Source organism: Phoxinus phoxinus (assembly GCF_949152265.1).
Source record: "Phoxinus phoxinus genome assembly, chromosome: 19".
Classification (NCBI taxonomy): domain Eukaryota; kingdom Metazoa; phylum Chordata; class Actinopteri; order Cypriniformes; family Leuciscidae; genus Phoxinus; species Phoxinus phoxinus.
Genome location: NC_136894.1, coordinates 4,695,393 through 4,712,619, shown reverse-complemented (window position 1 = coordinate 4,712,619; position 17,227 = coordinate 4,695,393). Strand labels below are relative to the sequence as shown.

The window sequence follows — 17,227 nt, the reverse complement described above, 5'->3', positions numbered from 1 at the left end:
TCTCTAGCTCAAGGCAGCATAAAGAAGGAATCGCTCACCGTCCAGAGATGAGCATGCTTTTGTTAAACATCTGAAAAGCCTTGTGCAAGTGCAAGAGAGAGTGCACAACAACAGCACAGATGGACATTTGTGAAATGACAATATGTTCCCAGAATATATGAGGAACTCTAGAGAATCTTCTACCAAAACATCATCCCTGTAATGTTCAATCCCACCAGGGCCACCGCTAGCCAAGTAGGTGTCTCTCGGTTTAGTGCCCCCCTTGATAGTTGGTCCCCTACGCAGTCTGCATACTTGACATTGACAGGCGCTGGTCTCAAACACCCTGAGGACCTTAAGCTATTGAGCTGGATGAGCAACATTTATGGTATTGATGCACCGTTGTTAAATGATTAGTTCACTTCAGAATTTAAATTCCCTGGTAATTTACTCACCCCCACGTCATCCAAGATGTTCATGTCTTGCTTTCTTCAGCCAAAAAGAAATTAAGGTTTTTGAGGAAAACGTTCCAGGATTTTACTCCATTTAGTGGACGGTTTAAAGGTCCAAATTGCAGGTTCAATGCAGCTTCAAAGGGCTCTACATGATCTTGGCCGAGGAATAAGGGTCTTATCTAGCCAAACCATCTGTCATTTTCAAAAGTAAATAAACATTTATATACTTTTTAACCACAAATCCTCGTCTTGCACTAGCTCTGCGATGCGCCATACATTACATAATCACATTGAATGGTCACGCGCGACGTAGGCAGAAGTACCGACCTAGTGTTAACAAAGCGAACATGCAAAGACAAAGTCAACGCCCTTTACAAAACAAATAAAAGGTAAAACAACGATGTCGGGCGATTTTGAAGTTGGAGGAGAAAATGAGATGGAGTTTTTCACCCTACCCAACCTTTTTGAACCGGAACACGCGTGACCTTTCAGCGTGATTACTTAATGTGTGGCACATCACAGATCTGGTGAATTATATATTCTGTCAATTAACCAATCAGATATTAGGTTTAGGGTTTCAGAGACCTCTCATTTTTCTCTGAATGTAGAGGTAGGTTAGGGATAGGGCTGTGGTTGTTTAAACCAGTGGAGCTCGACCTTTTTCACTTCAAGACCCCCGTTGTCCACAACAATATTTGAATTTCACAAGTTCTTCCCGATAAAATATTTTAGAGCTTGGCATGATTAGAAGGATGTATATCAGTTATAAACAAATAATATTTTGTGTGCTTATTTTAATGCTTGTTTTTTCTTATCTTAAATAATTTGTAGTCGTCTTTGGGCCCCCTTGGAAGTTTGTTGAGGCCCCCTGTTGGGCTCCGGCCTCTGGGATGAGAACCACTGGTTTATAAGAACTTTGTTGGCCAAGACAAAATAAATAGTTTATAAAGGCATGACCCCAGCATAGATTGGACAAGCTTCTCCTGCCAGGGGTCAGCTGTACACCTGCATCATGAGGTCAAGGGCCACTTGTCGGAGAATGGCAGAGCACTGTGTTTGACACACAGGTATTGAAGAGGCAGCTAGAGGAGTGTGTATCTGCAAGCCTCGCTGCTTTCTCTCCTGGACAGTTTTCCTCTGAACTAAACGGTGATTGCAATTTATTGCAGCAGGGAGCCGATGCTCTCTGTAATCATCACATCTTCAGCTAGACGGCATTTAGAAAAATTCCCATCATCCTGCACCTGATTAAGCACTGGGGATGATTCCTGAAACATCAATAATGAAACATGAAATTCTGAAACGTCTAGTTGTGAATGAATGAGTGTGTGTTCACACAGCAGTCAGGGTCAACGGCTGTGCCCCCTCTCCTGGAAAAATATTATATTAGAGAAAACGTTATATGTTTATGATATGTTTTACTGTGCTTAATGTTTTGTGACTCCTTTATAAAATAAATAAATTAGTAAATTAACTGTAAAACCATATATGATTGAACATGCTGTGGTATGGCCTATTAAAAATGGTTTATTTAAAAAAAAAAGTATGTTCTTTTGGGATTTGAATGTGAGAACCTTGTTACTCAACTACAACATTCATCACCATTCTAACAAATGTTTTATTTGAAAGTTTTCTGCTTATAGTTTAGTTTCATTTATTTGCAACATTTACAAATGTGTGTATTTAATGAGAGCGAGAGAGAGAGAGAGAGAGAGAGAGAGAGAGAGAGAAAATCAGCATCTTAGAATAGTTTCTGAAGGATCATGTGACACTGAAGACTGGAGTGATTATGCTGAAATTTCAGCTTTGATTACAGGAATAAATTACATTTTAAAATATATTAAAATAGAACATTTTTTCAATCAAAAATAAATAATGCAGCCTTGGTGAACATAAGAGATTTCTTTAAAAAAAAACTATTTTTTTAAAATCTAACTTTTAAAATTAGCAATACACTTAATCAAGGTAAAGAGACTAATGTGAGAGCCGCAGAATTCATCCTAGCACTATCTCTAATGGTGGCCATTATACAGGAAAAACACTTTGCAACCAGGATGACTATTCTTTGTTTTCATCCAGCTTACTTGTCCATTTTGGCCGCTCTTTCTGCAATTAGACTTCGCCAGTGCCGTGCCGAGTTGCATTCCAAATCAAGCAGAACGTGACAGGAAGAAGGAAGGAGGCAGAAAAACACGGCGATATATTGGCAGACTGGATATACGCACTATCTTTCCCCTCACAGAAAGTAATTACACCGCTGTCAGACTCAAAGCAAACAGGGGAGTCAACAGCACTGAACTCTGCATGGCTGCAGCTACACTGTAAACCGATGGTGTTGGGATCAGGTCTGAGACCGAGACCCACAAGCTGTACAAATGAAAAGGCGGCAAACCGAAAAAAGAACAAATTTGTCCAAAAATGGCCCACAGCTTTTGGTGTCACTTACCAGTCAAGGATGAGTTGGCTTAAACACCATATCCCACAGTCTGTCAATATTACTGCTGAAAATAATATATGTGGAACATCTGTGATGATTTATTATTTTATGTTGATTAGGCACCTAGAAACAGAAACAATGATGCCAGTTATCGTAAAAGTTACACAATTGATTCTGATTGGTCGATCACTTCATTGTTCGATTATTTATATATTTATTGATGTGTGTTCCTATTTACATTACGGTGGCCTAGCGGTTATCAAAGTCCCAGGTTCGATCAGTAGTAGGACATAAGGTTACCTGTAAATTGGAGAGTTACAAGCACCGCTGTGCTCGCTCGCGAGACACTTAACCTCAACCTTGCTCTAGCGGACTCTCTCTAAAATTAATGTAGCATAAACTGTCAAGAGTTAATGAGTGTCCTGTATCTGTCTGAGCCACACTCACCTCTGCTCTCTGTCTGCCAGCTATGCTAATGTGAAGAAATGCAGTAATGAAGGACGTGCGCTGATGCAGCTGGACTTCCAGCAGTTCCTGATGAAGCTGGAGAAGCTCACCGACCTCAGACCAATTCCAGACAAGGAGTTCGTCGAGACCTACATCAAAGCATACTACCTAACTGAGAACGACATGGAGCAGTTCATCAAGAACCACAGGGTAAGGCAGACGACACACTGTTGGCATGTTCTTAAAATATCAGAAAAGGGTTCAGTATTTGATTTATATTTGTACTAGCAAAACAAGTAAAAATCAATACCAGTATTAATAAAATCAATGTTTTTTATGAATGTGAATTATGAATATGAATATTTAATGTATAATTATAAATGTGTGTATATATATATATATACATACATACACACACACACACACATATATATATATATATATATATATACAATTAAAATATTAGTTATATATATATATATACATATATATTCTTTTATCAATGATAAATTATCAGAATGTGAATTCATCTTATTTAGTTTTATATTTAATATTTATATATTTATATTTAGTACATTTTAATATTTCAAATGTAATGACAAATATTAATTCAATTATGTACCGATATAACAATGTTTCCATGTTCCATGTATGTTTCTTTTGCTAAAAGTAAACATTTTGAAATGTGATTATGCAAAGGAATCATAGTTTTTTATTGATTCATTGAAACGTTCAGTAGTTACACTCACAGAAATGCATCTAACTTGCCAAATTAAAGCATTTATAACTAATATAATTAAAGGACAAGTTCGGTATTTTACACTTAAAGCCCTGTTTTCAGATCGTTTCTGATGAAATACGATTTTTGTGTGAGCACATCAGTGAACACCCCTGACCACTCGGTCAGTTTCACGTCTTTGTAAACTAAAGTTGAATCCGTTTTAGGAAAGATTGTTCCAGTGCACCAATGCAGCCATTGTGGAGGTGTGGGGGTGCAAACCACAGAAACCGGAAATTCTCGGGCCAGCAGCATGTGTCCAAATTTCAATCTTAACGGTTCTATTTCATCAGAAACGATCTGAAAACAGGGCTTTAAGTGTTTAAATATCTCCATCACAACCTGTGTGAATATTTAATATAAGATGCAGCGCTAAATGATTCCCTTTTAAATGCCAGGACAAAGGCTGCCTACATTCCAAACATGTTGTGCAAGGCTAGATTTAATTTCTCATTAAAAAAAAAGATGTATTGTTGTGAAAGGCGTCTCCAGCAGAGATCCATCATGAGTTTGTTTTGTAGGAGTACTCTATGAAGCAGCTGACTAACCTGGTCACCGTCTGCCTCGGGTCCCACATCAACAAGAAAGCACGACAGAAACTCCTCGCGGCGATCGATGACATTGATCGGCCCAAAAGATAAATAAATGCCACCCAACCACCCCGCCAAATTCAACCAAACACCTACACTGTTACTTATCCAGTATCCATTACCGTACGCGGCCTGCACTTTGTTTGCGGTTTCTGTTTACGTTTTATTAGGAATGTAAGCAGGACGTGCTCTGACTACATGTGAAGCGGTCATTTAAAGGGTTGTAAAGGATGATGGGTAATGAAAGTGTTACCAGTGTCACTTAAATCACAACATGAATGAATGCCTCATACGCTATCAAACAGTAATTTAAACAGATGTGGCAAAACAACCATATTTCCCCTTTTTTGAAGAATTCTTGCTGGTTCTGTAGCATGAGGCTTTTTAAAGCTCTGTTAAGGCTTAAGGCTCTGTTATTTTACACGAAATGCATGCGCATCTCTTGTCTTGTTTTGACAGGCCACTGTCGCTCATTTCGCTAGCTGTACGTCACTGGTCTCACCATGTTACACAAACACCTTTCTACATTTCTTAGGTATTGATTTTATCATTTATGACACTTATACCAGATCCCAGAGACGTAGTAGTATTGTTGTCATTTTCATGAAACACGTGTGCAAGAATGTGATTACTTGTATGTTAATAGTAATAACTGGAGGAAGACTCTAAAAAAAAAACACCTGAAACCTTCCTGTTAGAAAGTGATCAACTATTTATTTGAGATTATGTATGTCTGAAATGCAGGAATACTGTGTTTCGCTCACTGAAATGTGTTGTTTTGTGGTAACTAAATTGTGTAATAATTGTATCTGTACCAAGGCAAGGTTGTACAATAAATACGCTAACATTCTTATCATGTGAATAATGATACTTCAGAATTCTGTTTCAAACGTTTTTTTGTGGTATGAAAACTTACCAGTTTGCATTGAATACATACAAGTTAGGGTGTGCGATATTGAAGAAAAATGCGATATGCGATAACTCCTTAAAGTGTGTAAAATAAACTTAAATTATCTTTAAAATATATTTAAAATGATATAACCTACATGTGTTTCACATTCTTTTTATGACAAGAAAACATCCTTATAACTTCTGAAAATGAACATCAGCGTTTTACTGTAGCGTAAGAAGTGTTATTTTAACATCAGTGTAAACCACAGGGTTTCAGGTTATCCTACATTTAGGTTTATTTAAAGCTGCAGTCCGGCACTTTTTTGGGTTTAAAAATATCAAAAAATACATTTTTGAAAAAAAACGTAACCAGCCAGTGTTCAAAACGATCTGCTTGCCTTACCTCGATTCAAAACGGTAAGCTTGTAATAATGATTTTAATTCTAGTGGTACTGGTGGATTTCCGCGGGAATTTCGAGAATGTCTTTGCGTCATTACGTCACTTCTGTACACATAGAGAAGGAGTCTCGGCTAGTCGGCTATTATAGCGTGTGTGGATGATGGTGGAGTTTTAGCTTAGCACTTGGTATGGCGGATCCCGAAAGTTTAAAGCGACAATCACCAGTGACAACTGGAGATTCACCAGTTGTAAAACCCAAAGACTTCGGACTTCAGAAAAAATATATTTTTCACGTTTTGACGTGATATAAGCAATCGTTAGATTTAATCAGCATGCTATAGCTACTGCAATGCTTCCCCCCACCCCCCGAATTTGGTCAGAACAAAAGTGAATGTTACTTGTTCAGATGACATTTTTCGATGAAAATTCTAATGTTGACACTTTCAAAAAGTATACTCTGAGATTGCTGATGACAGTACAGTATCCACAGCGACGCGGCAGCGACAGGTTCTCCTCAATACATTGTGTTCATCCGCGCTGTTTCATGCCGATTTACTACCCACGCACAGTTAATAATTCCGCGAATAACTGCAATTGCAGATTTCGAACAGAGATGGCGACAAAGAGGAAAAACGACGGACTGCAGCTTTAATAAAAGATACTGAATCATAAAATATAAAAAATAAAACATTGTTTAGTTTTCACTGTATGAATTAAATATATCCTGATACTTATTAAAGCTAAAAAAAACTTTGTCTTTTGTTCATGACCCCATTTATTGCAAGCTGTTGCGATATGCATATCGCGATATATACATTTGCGATAAATTCGATATATTGTGCAGCCCTAATACAAGTGATGTTGAAGTGTGCTGAATCCTCACTTTAAAGGTACAGAAAGTTTTTCCCTAAGCCACAGTGAGCAGAAGAAAAAGAAACCTGCCGCCATTTATAAAACCGGCTTGATATATTTCGAGCAGCTAGTAGACACTAAATGATCAACAGTTATAGCTTATCTGCACACATTTTAAATCCAGAGATTATTATAATTATTACTTTTTTTTTTTTGTACTTTAACAACTTTTCACAATGACATATTACCCTTCAGGTATGTCTCTTGCCATGCGCTGTGCAGTTCACTTTAATCCAGCAAAGCTTTATCTCTAATTAATTGTCTTCTTCTCCTCCTCCTGTTGTGCTGCACTTTAAATAGCCTGCCTTGGATGGAGAGTATGTATTGATTTGGCCATGACTCATCGTGTGTAGGAGGCATTTTTATGGTTTTTTAATAGCCGGCAGGGGGCCGCCTGGAAACCATTGTGTTCTAAAACATCAGAGGACCACCTGAGAGAACATCCTCGCTCACACCTTCATAACCGTGCACAGCAGTTTATCATTCCCTGAAGTATGGAAATACAGCGCCGCAGAATTTCTCCTGCAAACCGCAAACTTCATTGGTGGTGCGTGCATTTATCATAAGTCAAATTGCAAGATGATTTCTACTTGTTTGGTGTTATTTTAGTTTTTTTGTTATATATACACCCACCTTTTTATTTATCAGAATTAAATAAGATCTTGCTTTGGCATTGACTAGTTGGGTCTGCTTAAAATATCAAACAAGTTTACTAAGTGGGGGAGACCGGGGACAGTTGCATCACTTTTTGCATTTGGCTCTTTTACTCGGAGACGGTTTGGATTAGACAAACAATTTTTTTATACAATAAACGTACATCTGTCTGTTAATAGTCTAAACCATTTAAAGATTGTTCCAGAATCTACATTTTTCACAATTTACATTTGAATGTAAGGAGTCAGATGTTGCAACTGACCCCGTGCCCGGGGACAATTGCAACACTGTTTGGGGATGGTTGCAACATGTTACAAATAGGAATATATGTCAGTTTTAGCTAAATGATTATTATCAAATATTTATTCATCAGCTTTGATTAATGATAATTATAGATTTTTCTAGATGAATAGGCCATATGTGCAGATGTAAAATATTCAAATTGATATCAAATACAGTAGGCTTTTAGTAAAATAAGAAGAATGGAACGATTTGTGAGGCAATTCACTTTTATTTAGCCTATTGTCATGTAAAAAAAAAATTTTTAAACTATATTTTTTATTATCATTTTTCATTTTAGCAAAACAAAGGTTAACAATGTAATGTCAACAATATAACTGCATCTTGCATCTACTTTAACGATAACTTTACAGCAATAACTCTCATTTTAACAACTGTCAAAACTGTAATATCAACAATAATATAATACTCTGGATTCAGTCAGTCACAGTTGTACAAATTATGAAAGAACTTTTAAAATGTTAAAAATACTGCTATGTGGTCTGTTTTTATATTTATGCATTGTTGCAACTGTCCCCTTACCTGTCAGCCATGATAAAACCTCATGTGCTAGCTAATCAAGGTGGTATTGAAACATGTTAACCATATTAGCTTAAAGTTAACATATCACTCATTTAAACCATATAAGTTTGAACTGAATCACAAAAAACAATTACAGCATTTTAACAAAAACAAAGCTCAAGAAAATAAATACTTTCATACCCCAAAAACAGTTTTTTAAAAATAAATCCTGGAGCAGCTCAGGAATCTCCTTGATGTTTCTCTGCAAGGGAGGGGCATCCAACTGAGCATGTGCAGTGTGAGTGTCATCACTCTAGCTTCTTTCTGATTGGAGAAAAATGACATGTTGCAACCATCCCTTGTTGCAACTGTCCCCGGTCTCCCCCTGCTCTTTTCTCACATCATCAAAAATAGCTTTCAATCCTCTATTAACACTGATTTGGCGATTTCATGATGTAAATATTTTAGAAAATAAACATGTTGATTGCAAACCCGCCCGTGTCGGCGTGATTGCCTGCGTCAGGTTCTGCATTGACCAATTGCAAGGACATCTCCATTACATTTGTATATATAAAATTACAATTAATCTTCTTTTTAATATCTATTTGTATATTAAATCATGGTTGGTCTTCTTGCGTGTATATATTTAAGCATTAATAGCTGCCGAAATCAACTTCTAAAACCTCATTTTGCTTTTGCAAGTGCAGGAATTGCAAATATAGTTGTATCTGACGCATGAGCGCGCATTTATGGAATAGACTCGAACACATTAATGCAAAGCCGTCTCTTTTAATGAATGTCATATTGTGAGTATGCTGTTTACTTAAAACCGAGTTCGGACTTCATGTGGTTTTATCAGAGGAGATTTATCACGGCGTTTCATTACTGTCGTGGCTGGTGTGTTGCAGATCCTCCACTGTGAACCTGCTTGAATCACACACACACACACACACACACGTGCTCCTGATCAAAGCTGACTTTTTCACGCGTGTTTATTTTAGACGGCTAAGCTTCACTGGTTGTTTATATACTCTCTCTCAACACCATCTATTTGTGTGTACATCACCATATTAAAATGTGAAACCTTGCTACAAACGCTTTGGATATTTTTATTTTGCCAGCTAATTTAATATAATATGCTTATAAAGTGTACTGATTTGGCTTGTTTTGAAAGTGTGTGTGATTTTCCTTTCTCTAGTGCCGATGTACTTCTCAACTTCTTATTTCAGCATGCACTATTACACACACAGGATGCTTAAAAGCATAAATTGTAGAAGAGTGTCCAAATGTCTTGGCAATGTAAATTTAACTGGTTAAATGTGACCCAACAGCTGTCAAAAATGCTGATTTATGAAGGAATCTGTGCCCACTGAAAGCACTGAAGTTTTCCACAGAATTGAAGCCACCATCTATCACAAACGTATCCACTATATTTTCACTATAAAGAACCTTTTATGCAATGGAAAGGTTTCATGGATGTTAAAAAAGAACCATATACTGTATAAAGCGATCGAGTCTCTTCAGATCATTTTGACTAAACCGCTCAATATGGATTAGTTTTACAATCTCTTTATGAACTTTTTGAAGCATCAGTGGTAGTTGCGTAGCTGTCAATGGAGGCTCAGATTTTATTAAAAATGTTTTTATTTGTGTTCCAAAGATGAACGAAAGTCTTACGGTTTGGAAGGACGTGAGGGTCAGTAAATAATGATTTATCATTTTTGGGTGAGCTATCCCTTTAAGAAAGTGTTTTTGTGTAGAGTCATCTGATTAGTGTACATTTATAATTGTGTTCTATAAAAAAATGATTTAATTATGTATGGTTCGGGCCCTCAGTGTATTTCGGCATGTTGAAATGACGTGTTTCACTGATTCAAACGTCAGAGGGAATCAGTTCCTGAATGACTGAAGAAGCAGAAAAGGTCTGAAGTCAGAGGACTTGTAATGTTTTCGAACACACACAACAACAAAAAAGTGTAGTTAAAAGCCACTATGAAGTCCAAATGGATTCTTATTTTTTAATGGAATATTGCAGTATTTATTATAAATGATTTATCCATGCACATAATTACTTTTTACTCATGTGCCTTCAAAATCTTTCATCAAAATAACCCCTCCTTCTTGCAGCGACATCTCTTCTCTTCTCTGATGATGCGTTTACTGGCGTGAGGGCGGGGCAACCTGTCACTCACCTCTGATCCACCAATAGCAACCCACAACCATCCAATCCAAAATGAAGTCCCGCCCTACATTGTTTTGTTTTTTTGTCCGAGACGCCGATGAATTCAGATATACATCACAATATTGAAGAAAAGACTATCCTAACTTCTGTTTCATGTCGACTTTATATTTATATTTATGCATTTGGCTGACGCTTTTATCCAAAGCGACTTACATTTCATTTCAAGGTACACATTTATACTTGCTTTCCCTGGGAATCGACCCATTACCTAGGCTTTGCAAACGCCCTAGTGTTTTAGAAGGCTCAGCTCTAAGCCATAATTTTGATGATTATGGCTTATAGCTTTTGAAACCCCCTAATTAGAATATTGTGAAAAGGTTTTCATAAGCTGTAAGCCATAATCATCAAAATTATAACAAATGAAGGCTTGAAATATCTCACTTTTCATGTAATGAGTCTATAATATATTAGTTTTAAGTTGAATTACTAAAATAAATGAACTTTTGCACAATATTCTTATTTTTCGAGTTTCACCTGTAGTAAACTGCAGAGCTCTGATCAGTCTACACTTTGCCCAATGCTGGAAAGGTTAATTGAGGAAAAACAAGACAATCAGTAAGGATCAACAGGCTTAATATTAATGATCACACTTGTCCATTTTATAGTCACATGGACTAATTAACAAGCCTTGTCATTTTTTTCTTGTCTTGTTTTTCCTAATTGACCTTTTCAGATGTACAGCTTCATAGCGTCGGACCCAGTCTCATCTGACTTTGTGAAGGATTCCATAGCATAGAGTTACTCCATTATTAACAGTGACATTTTCACGATGGTCACATCAGCGCTAGTGGTTCTGCACTGAGACTCTTTGCTCTATTGAGACATCTGTGGTGACAGATTCAGTTATATACACTGTGATCGCTTATGTGAACACATAGCGGCCTGGGAATTATTGAATCTTATTGGTCCCACGGCAAAAGCCACATTCTTACTTAGCTGGATTTATAGGCCATGCACAGGTATAGTGAGACATGATTTTTCTTCTCAATACATCTCTCAGTAAACAAAGTGTGCAGAGAAATATGAGCAGCGAGCGCCCTGGAGGCTCTGCGCGGGTTGCCCTGACAACACCCCTCATCTCGCCACGGTAGCGGGATTATGGGCTATAGACAGACTCCGCCGCTTGTTTTTACACATTTGTGGGTCAATCAGTTGTTTTGCTTCTGTTTACATGACAATGTTCACTTGACTCGCATACTGGAAAAAACATCTGCACCAGAGCTATTATACTATAGTATTATTTCAGTCAATGTTTATTATATTTTAAGTAACGAAAATGTTTGTATGGCCTTAGTTTTAGTTAACTACAGTATAGTAACCCTGTTCTGCACACTCTTAAAAAATAAAGGTTCCAAAAGTGGGTTCCACAAAGAACCTTTCTTAAAGGGATAGTTCACCCAAAAATGAAAATTCTGTCATCATCTACTCACCCTCAAGTTGTTTCAAAGCTGTATGAGTTTCTTTCTTCTGTTGAACACAAAAGAAGATATTTTGAAGAATGTTGGTGACCAGACAGTTATGGACCCCATTGACTTCCATAGTATCTTTGAAAGTCAATTTTCATTTTTGGGTGAACTATCCCTTTAAAAAGAAAAAGAAACAAACAAAAAAATCAATGTAAAGAATATTTTAAAGGGGTGGTTGATTGATTTCACTTTTCTAACTTTAGTTAGTGTGTAATGTTGCTGTTTGAGCAGAAACAACATCTGCAAAGTTACAATGCTCAAAGTTCAAAGCAAAGGAAGATATTTGCAATTAAAGAAATAGCTTTTTAAGGACTACAACAAATGGCTGGTAGGGACTACACAACATTCCCCTCGGGTTAGTGACATCACCAACCCTAAAATTTACATAAACCCCGCCCCCGGAACACGATTTATAGATTATCAAGACAGAATATGCTAATCAATGTCTAGAAGATAACTACACATAAGCTGCATAAAAAGCTAAAACACTAAAGTTTTTGAAATGTTCAGTGCATGTGTGTGTGAGGTAAAAGGACACGAGCTCTTGAAGCTCCGCCCCCTGTGCCGGGAGCAGCAGCTCATTTGCATTTAAAGGGATAGACACAAAATGGTGCGTTTTTGCTCACCCTCAAAAAGTGACAGCTTTAACATGCTATAAAAATATCTGTGGGGTATTTTGAGCTAAAACTTTACACACACACACACACACACACACACTCTGGGGACATCAAAGATCTTGTGAAAAGGGCATTATAATAACACCCCTTTAATAATCTAAGAACCTTTTTTCCAAGTATAACGAACCATTTTGCGTAATGTAGTGGTTTCGCATTGATGTTAGAGGTTCTTTATATAACCATCAATGCCAATAAAGAAACTTTCTTTTTTTAGAGTTTGTAGAAAGTTGAACTTTTCGTGTTGTTGATTTGCCGATGCGTGCAGGAAAGGTTGTTTTGACATGCAGACTTATTCAATATCATTAATCACGAGTCTTATGCATTTTTTATGATGACTGTGCAGAAGGCTATAATAAATCCTCTAAACATTAAACGCTACATGCAGCACGCAAGGACAGCTCAATATTTTCAGCAATGTCAGATCTGGCAGTTTAGCAGGTAACCAGCGATGTCTTGAAGTCAGACCTTGAGCATAATATGAGATGGCCGGTTGAATCTGCATTTATTGTGCAGTCAGTTTGTCTTATTGATTCGTATTGATTCAGCGCTGTCTTTAATTGGACTGTCTGTGGGAAAAGAAGTGGTTGGTCGATAGAACTGAAAGAGCAGCAAAACATTAGTTTACATGGAGATTCATATAAAATAACATCTGAACGCTTCAGAAGTTTTTGAAACGCATTTGATTTTGAAATGGCATTCGAGTTAGCATATTTGCGGCTACCGTTTAAAAGGGCATTTAATTGAAATACATACTGTTTTACAGACATTTCTGTGCCCATTTATCCCCGTTTAAGATTTAATTATGTGTTTAGCTTTTTATGAAGACGTTCAGTATTATTCTGATCATACTGTGAGGCTTAAGCTTTATGAGGTTGAAGGAATGGATGTGATTGTTCTGCTTCATAAAGTCTGAACTGTGTAATGTCAGAGAGTAACAAATCTCACAGCCAGCAGTCTTCCTGCAAGATCAATGCCATTTGGATATGTCTTCAGTGTGATTTGTAGCCTTAGTTCAAAAGAAATTACGTGAGTCAGTAAATAATGGATTGTGGGATACCATACCATGCTGCCGTCTCATACACCGTCTCACCGGACAAATCAAGCAAATGTGCTTCATGTTCTGATGGTGGGATGATCTTTGTACCTCTGCAGTGTGTGAGAGAAAGCCTGTTGATTTGGTGCATTAAGACAGAATGTGATAATTGTGGATTTTAGAGCTCTGTTATAAATATTCGAGTGAGTAACATTATGATTTTGTTATTATTCATGTATTCTGTCACCACTTAGCTGAGCATTAAATCAAGGACCTGCTCATAAAGTGCCATTAAACATTTGTATGTTGTTTTTTGGGGTAAAATGAATTCATTCGAAGAAAAGAACCTGATAGCGATTTTATTTCTGACATGGCTAAAAAAAAGATTTCATAATACACTTTGTTTGTTTCTATAAAATAGGGTTAAGGTTAAAAACAAGTTATTTGTCCAAGTTGAGCAATGTATTTTTGCTGTAGTCAGTGAAGGTTCGGTCCGTGTTTGGTTAGATGAGCGTAACAGACACGCATGTTCTGCCAGACAGCTGACGCTACAAAACAAGACCCTGGATCTTCACTTCTTGAAAACAAGCTCTAACTATACTGTATGTTTGATTATATGTGGCTTTTCCCCGTCAAATGTGCTGGCGTGATCCGGGGTCGCATCTGTCTCTGACCGAGACTCTCGGGACTGACGCGCTGACCTCTGAGCGAGAGGTCACTTGGATTTTCTCCAGGGCCACGGCCAAGATATTTCCTTCTCCACCCATCAGCTCTTTCTCCTTCCCCACTGTCCTGCCTGTGATTTCTTACACAGTGGCCTCTGCTGACAGAAAGAGGAGGCTGACATGGGGAGAGAATAAAGGTCAGGTTTTGTGGGATTCTCTGTGAAGTGCCAATAGAGAGTTTCCTTTTGTTTGTGTGCTCACGATCACGCTTTTTTCTGCTTAATGGGTTTTCATCAAAGCTGATGCTGGCGATGGTTTGTGTTCCCAGTAGACGTGATGAAAGAGCACGGGTTTAAGCCAACTTCTACTCTTCAACTCATCAGAGATCAGAAAGAGCTGTAGACCTCGGACAGACCGGTCAAACGCTCAATCTTACCAACTCTCATGTTTTATCATTAGCATACATGACATATACCGTATGCTGTCAAGTGATAAACATTATGTATATTGTAATACATCATTTCTCAATGAATCTCCAAATGAATAGAAACAACATAAAGACGCTATATTTTAAATATAGGCCAGTGTTACTATTAATTTTTTTTTTTTTGGGGGGGAGAAATTTAAAGAAATTTAAACAATAAATACCGTTTTGTGGCTCTTTAATGTGTCTGTCAGATCGCTGTATCATCAGTTAAAGCTGCTCGTGAACCGATCATCTCTTCCTTCTAGTTCATTTATAGCATCAAATAAACATGAATGAACATCAGAAGGAATGTTGTTTTAACCGCGGAAAGGCGTCAGCACACTCCGCTTCTCAAGTTCAAATCCTCCCATGGTAATCTACTAACTCTCCTGACTGCTTTGTCTGACAAAATGGTGGATGGCGAAGTATGATTGGTCAGATCACCTGTCAATCAAGCTCCCTGCGAAGGGTCAATTCTTTAGTTTTATTAGAGAGAGAGAGAGAGAGAGAGAGAGAGCCCCATAAACTCTTATTATGGATGTTTGAATCTAATTTTGAGGGATTGAAAAAGTCATTGAGAAGTGCCCTACAATCCAGTAACATCAATGGTAAGAGCTACAGAAAGCCTTTTGATAAAGATGATGCTAGAATGCATAAACAGTTCGTGCTGCAGATGGAGGACGAACAGAGTTTGAGAAATGCCACATTCATTTGAAATCGTAACATTAGAAATGCTTGACTGTCATTTTCGATCGATTTAATGCATCCTAGGCGAATAAAAGGATCAATTACTTTTAAAAACATTTCACAGTTAACAAACACTTAAACAGTAATATAGTACATACAGCACAATGATCGTCCCTTAGAATTCCAAATTCAAACCATTACTCTCAATTTATGTTAATGTTAATATCAATTTACACGAAATCCTCCTACTTAACGTGAAGTCTGTATCAATACTTTTCCAGTTTAATAGATTCCAGATTTAGAGAACATAACTAATCATTCACCAACATTTATTTGCATTTTATTGTCCACAGCATGTCTTTGTTGCACTTTTATTAAAAAAAAAAATCATAAAATACTACTTTCCAGGTCTGAGGAACTTTCCATGAGTTTGTTCTGCAAATCCTGCAGTCATAGTTAATGGAGTTTGCCTTTAGAAAATCACTGTATTTGATTATGGCACAGGAGAATGTTATGGAAAAAAAAAAGCTATTAGTTTCTTCTCAAACTCCGACTTAGCCATTGTTTCCATTTTGCTTGCATATTAATAGAAGTAGACGTGGGTGATAATTGATACTTCACAAAACGCTCTACTAAGCAGTATGAATGCAGAGACCTGACAGCCTGCGCTCAGATGAAGTCTTTCTGTGGTGTCGAGAGATTCAGCGGCGAGAAAACTGGAAATATAGCCTAACACACAGATTTGTTAAAATATTTTCATATTCACAGTTTGTCTTCCTTAGAAACATCTACGTGTGTGTGTGTGTGTGTGTGTGTGTGTGTGTGTGTGTGTGTGTGTGTGTGTGTGTGTGTGTGTGTGTGTGTGTGTTTATAATGAATCTATCACTCTGACTTTATCGAGCAGAAGATCTTCCCATCATGCCTCAGGCTGAAAGACAAATCTAAACACTCAAGGCAGAGATACCAGAGGTAACCAGTGAAAACGAACTCTTCCCAACTCTTTCTAACTCTTAGGGATATCGTTTACAACTCCTATTTACAGAACAGACTGAGAATTAGCCTGGTTAAGGCCACATTAATCTAAATAAGATAAAGACTCAAAATAAAGACTCGGTAAACACAAATTACCAGCTTTGCCTTAGAGCCAGAATCCAGTTTAATCCTCGACACAAACATCATTATTAATAGCAAGATTTAGGGAAAAGAAAATGCCATTCAGAAGTGCACTGCAAAATATTATTCCTCAGTATTTTTGTCAGTTAGTAAACATTCCTAAATCAAGACACATTTACTTGGACCTGGATCTTGTTGATTTTGTTTTCGGGGTCTTCTAGAACAGGTTTTCATGCTTGAATGTTCAAAAAAACACAATTTTCGACATTCTCCATTGTTGCAGCTCCTCTCTTCCCAGTCTGTCAGTAACGCTCTGTTTAGTTCCTGTCTCTATGAAGCCCCTCCTTCTGAAAAGCACAATGTGCTCTGATTGGTCAGCGGGGCCAGTTGTGATTGGTCAAGCGCTTCAAGCGTGTTTCGGAAATGTCACTCCCCTTAAAATGAATCGAGATTGTGCTTTTTTTAAATTAAAAATACAGATAATCTACTGAACTCTATTAGGGCAGGTCATTATCGTATTATCTTAATAGCACT

At 37.3% G+C, this 17,227-nt stretch overlaps 1 protein-coding gene across 2 annotated transcripts in view; it reads left to right on the top strand.

Annotated features, from left to right (window-relative positions):
- vps50 (VPS50 subunit of EARP/GARPII complex) overlaps window positions 1-5,562 on the top strand; it is a 122,962-nt gene extending 117,400 nt beyond the window's left edge. For both annotated transcript variants that reach the window (XM_079591911.1, XM_079591910.1), the window contains 2 exons: window positions 3,339-3,528; window positions 4,618-5,562. In XM_079591911.1, coding sequence (XP_079448037.1) covers window positions 3,339-3,528; window positions 4,618-4,737 — 310 coding nt within the window. In that variant the 3' untranslated portion in view covers window positions 4,738-5,562. The remainder of the gene's footprint in view (window positions 1-3,338; window positions 3,529-4,617) is intronic.
- The last annotated feature ends 11,665 nt before the right edge of the window (window positions 5,563-17,227 follow it).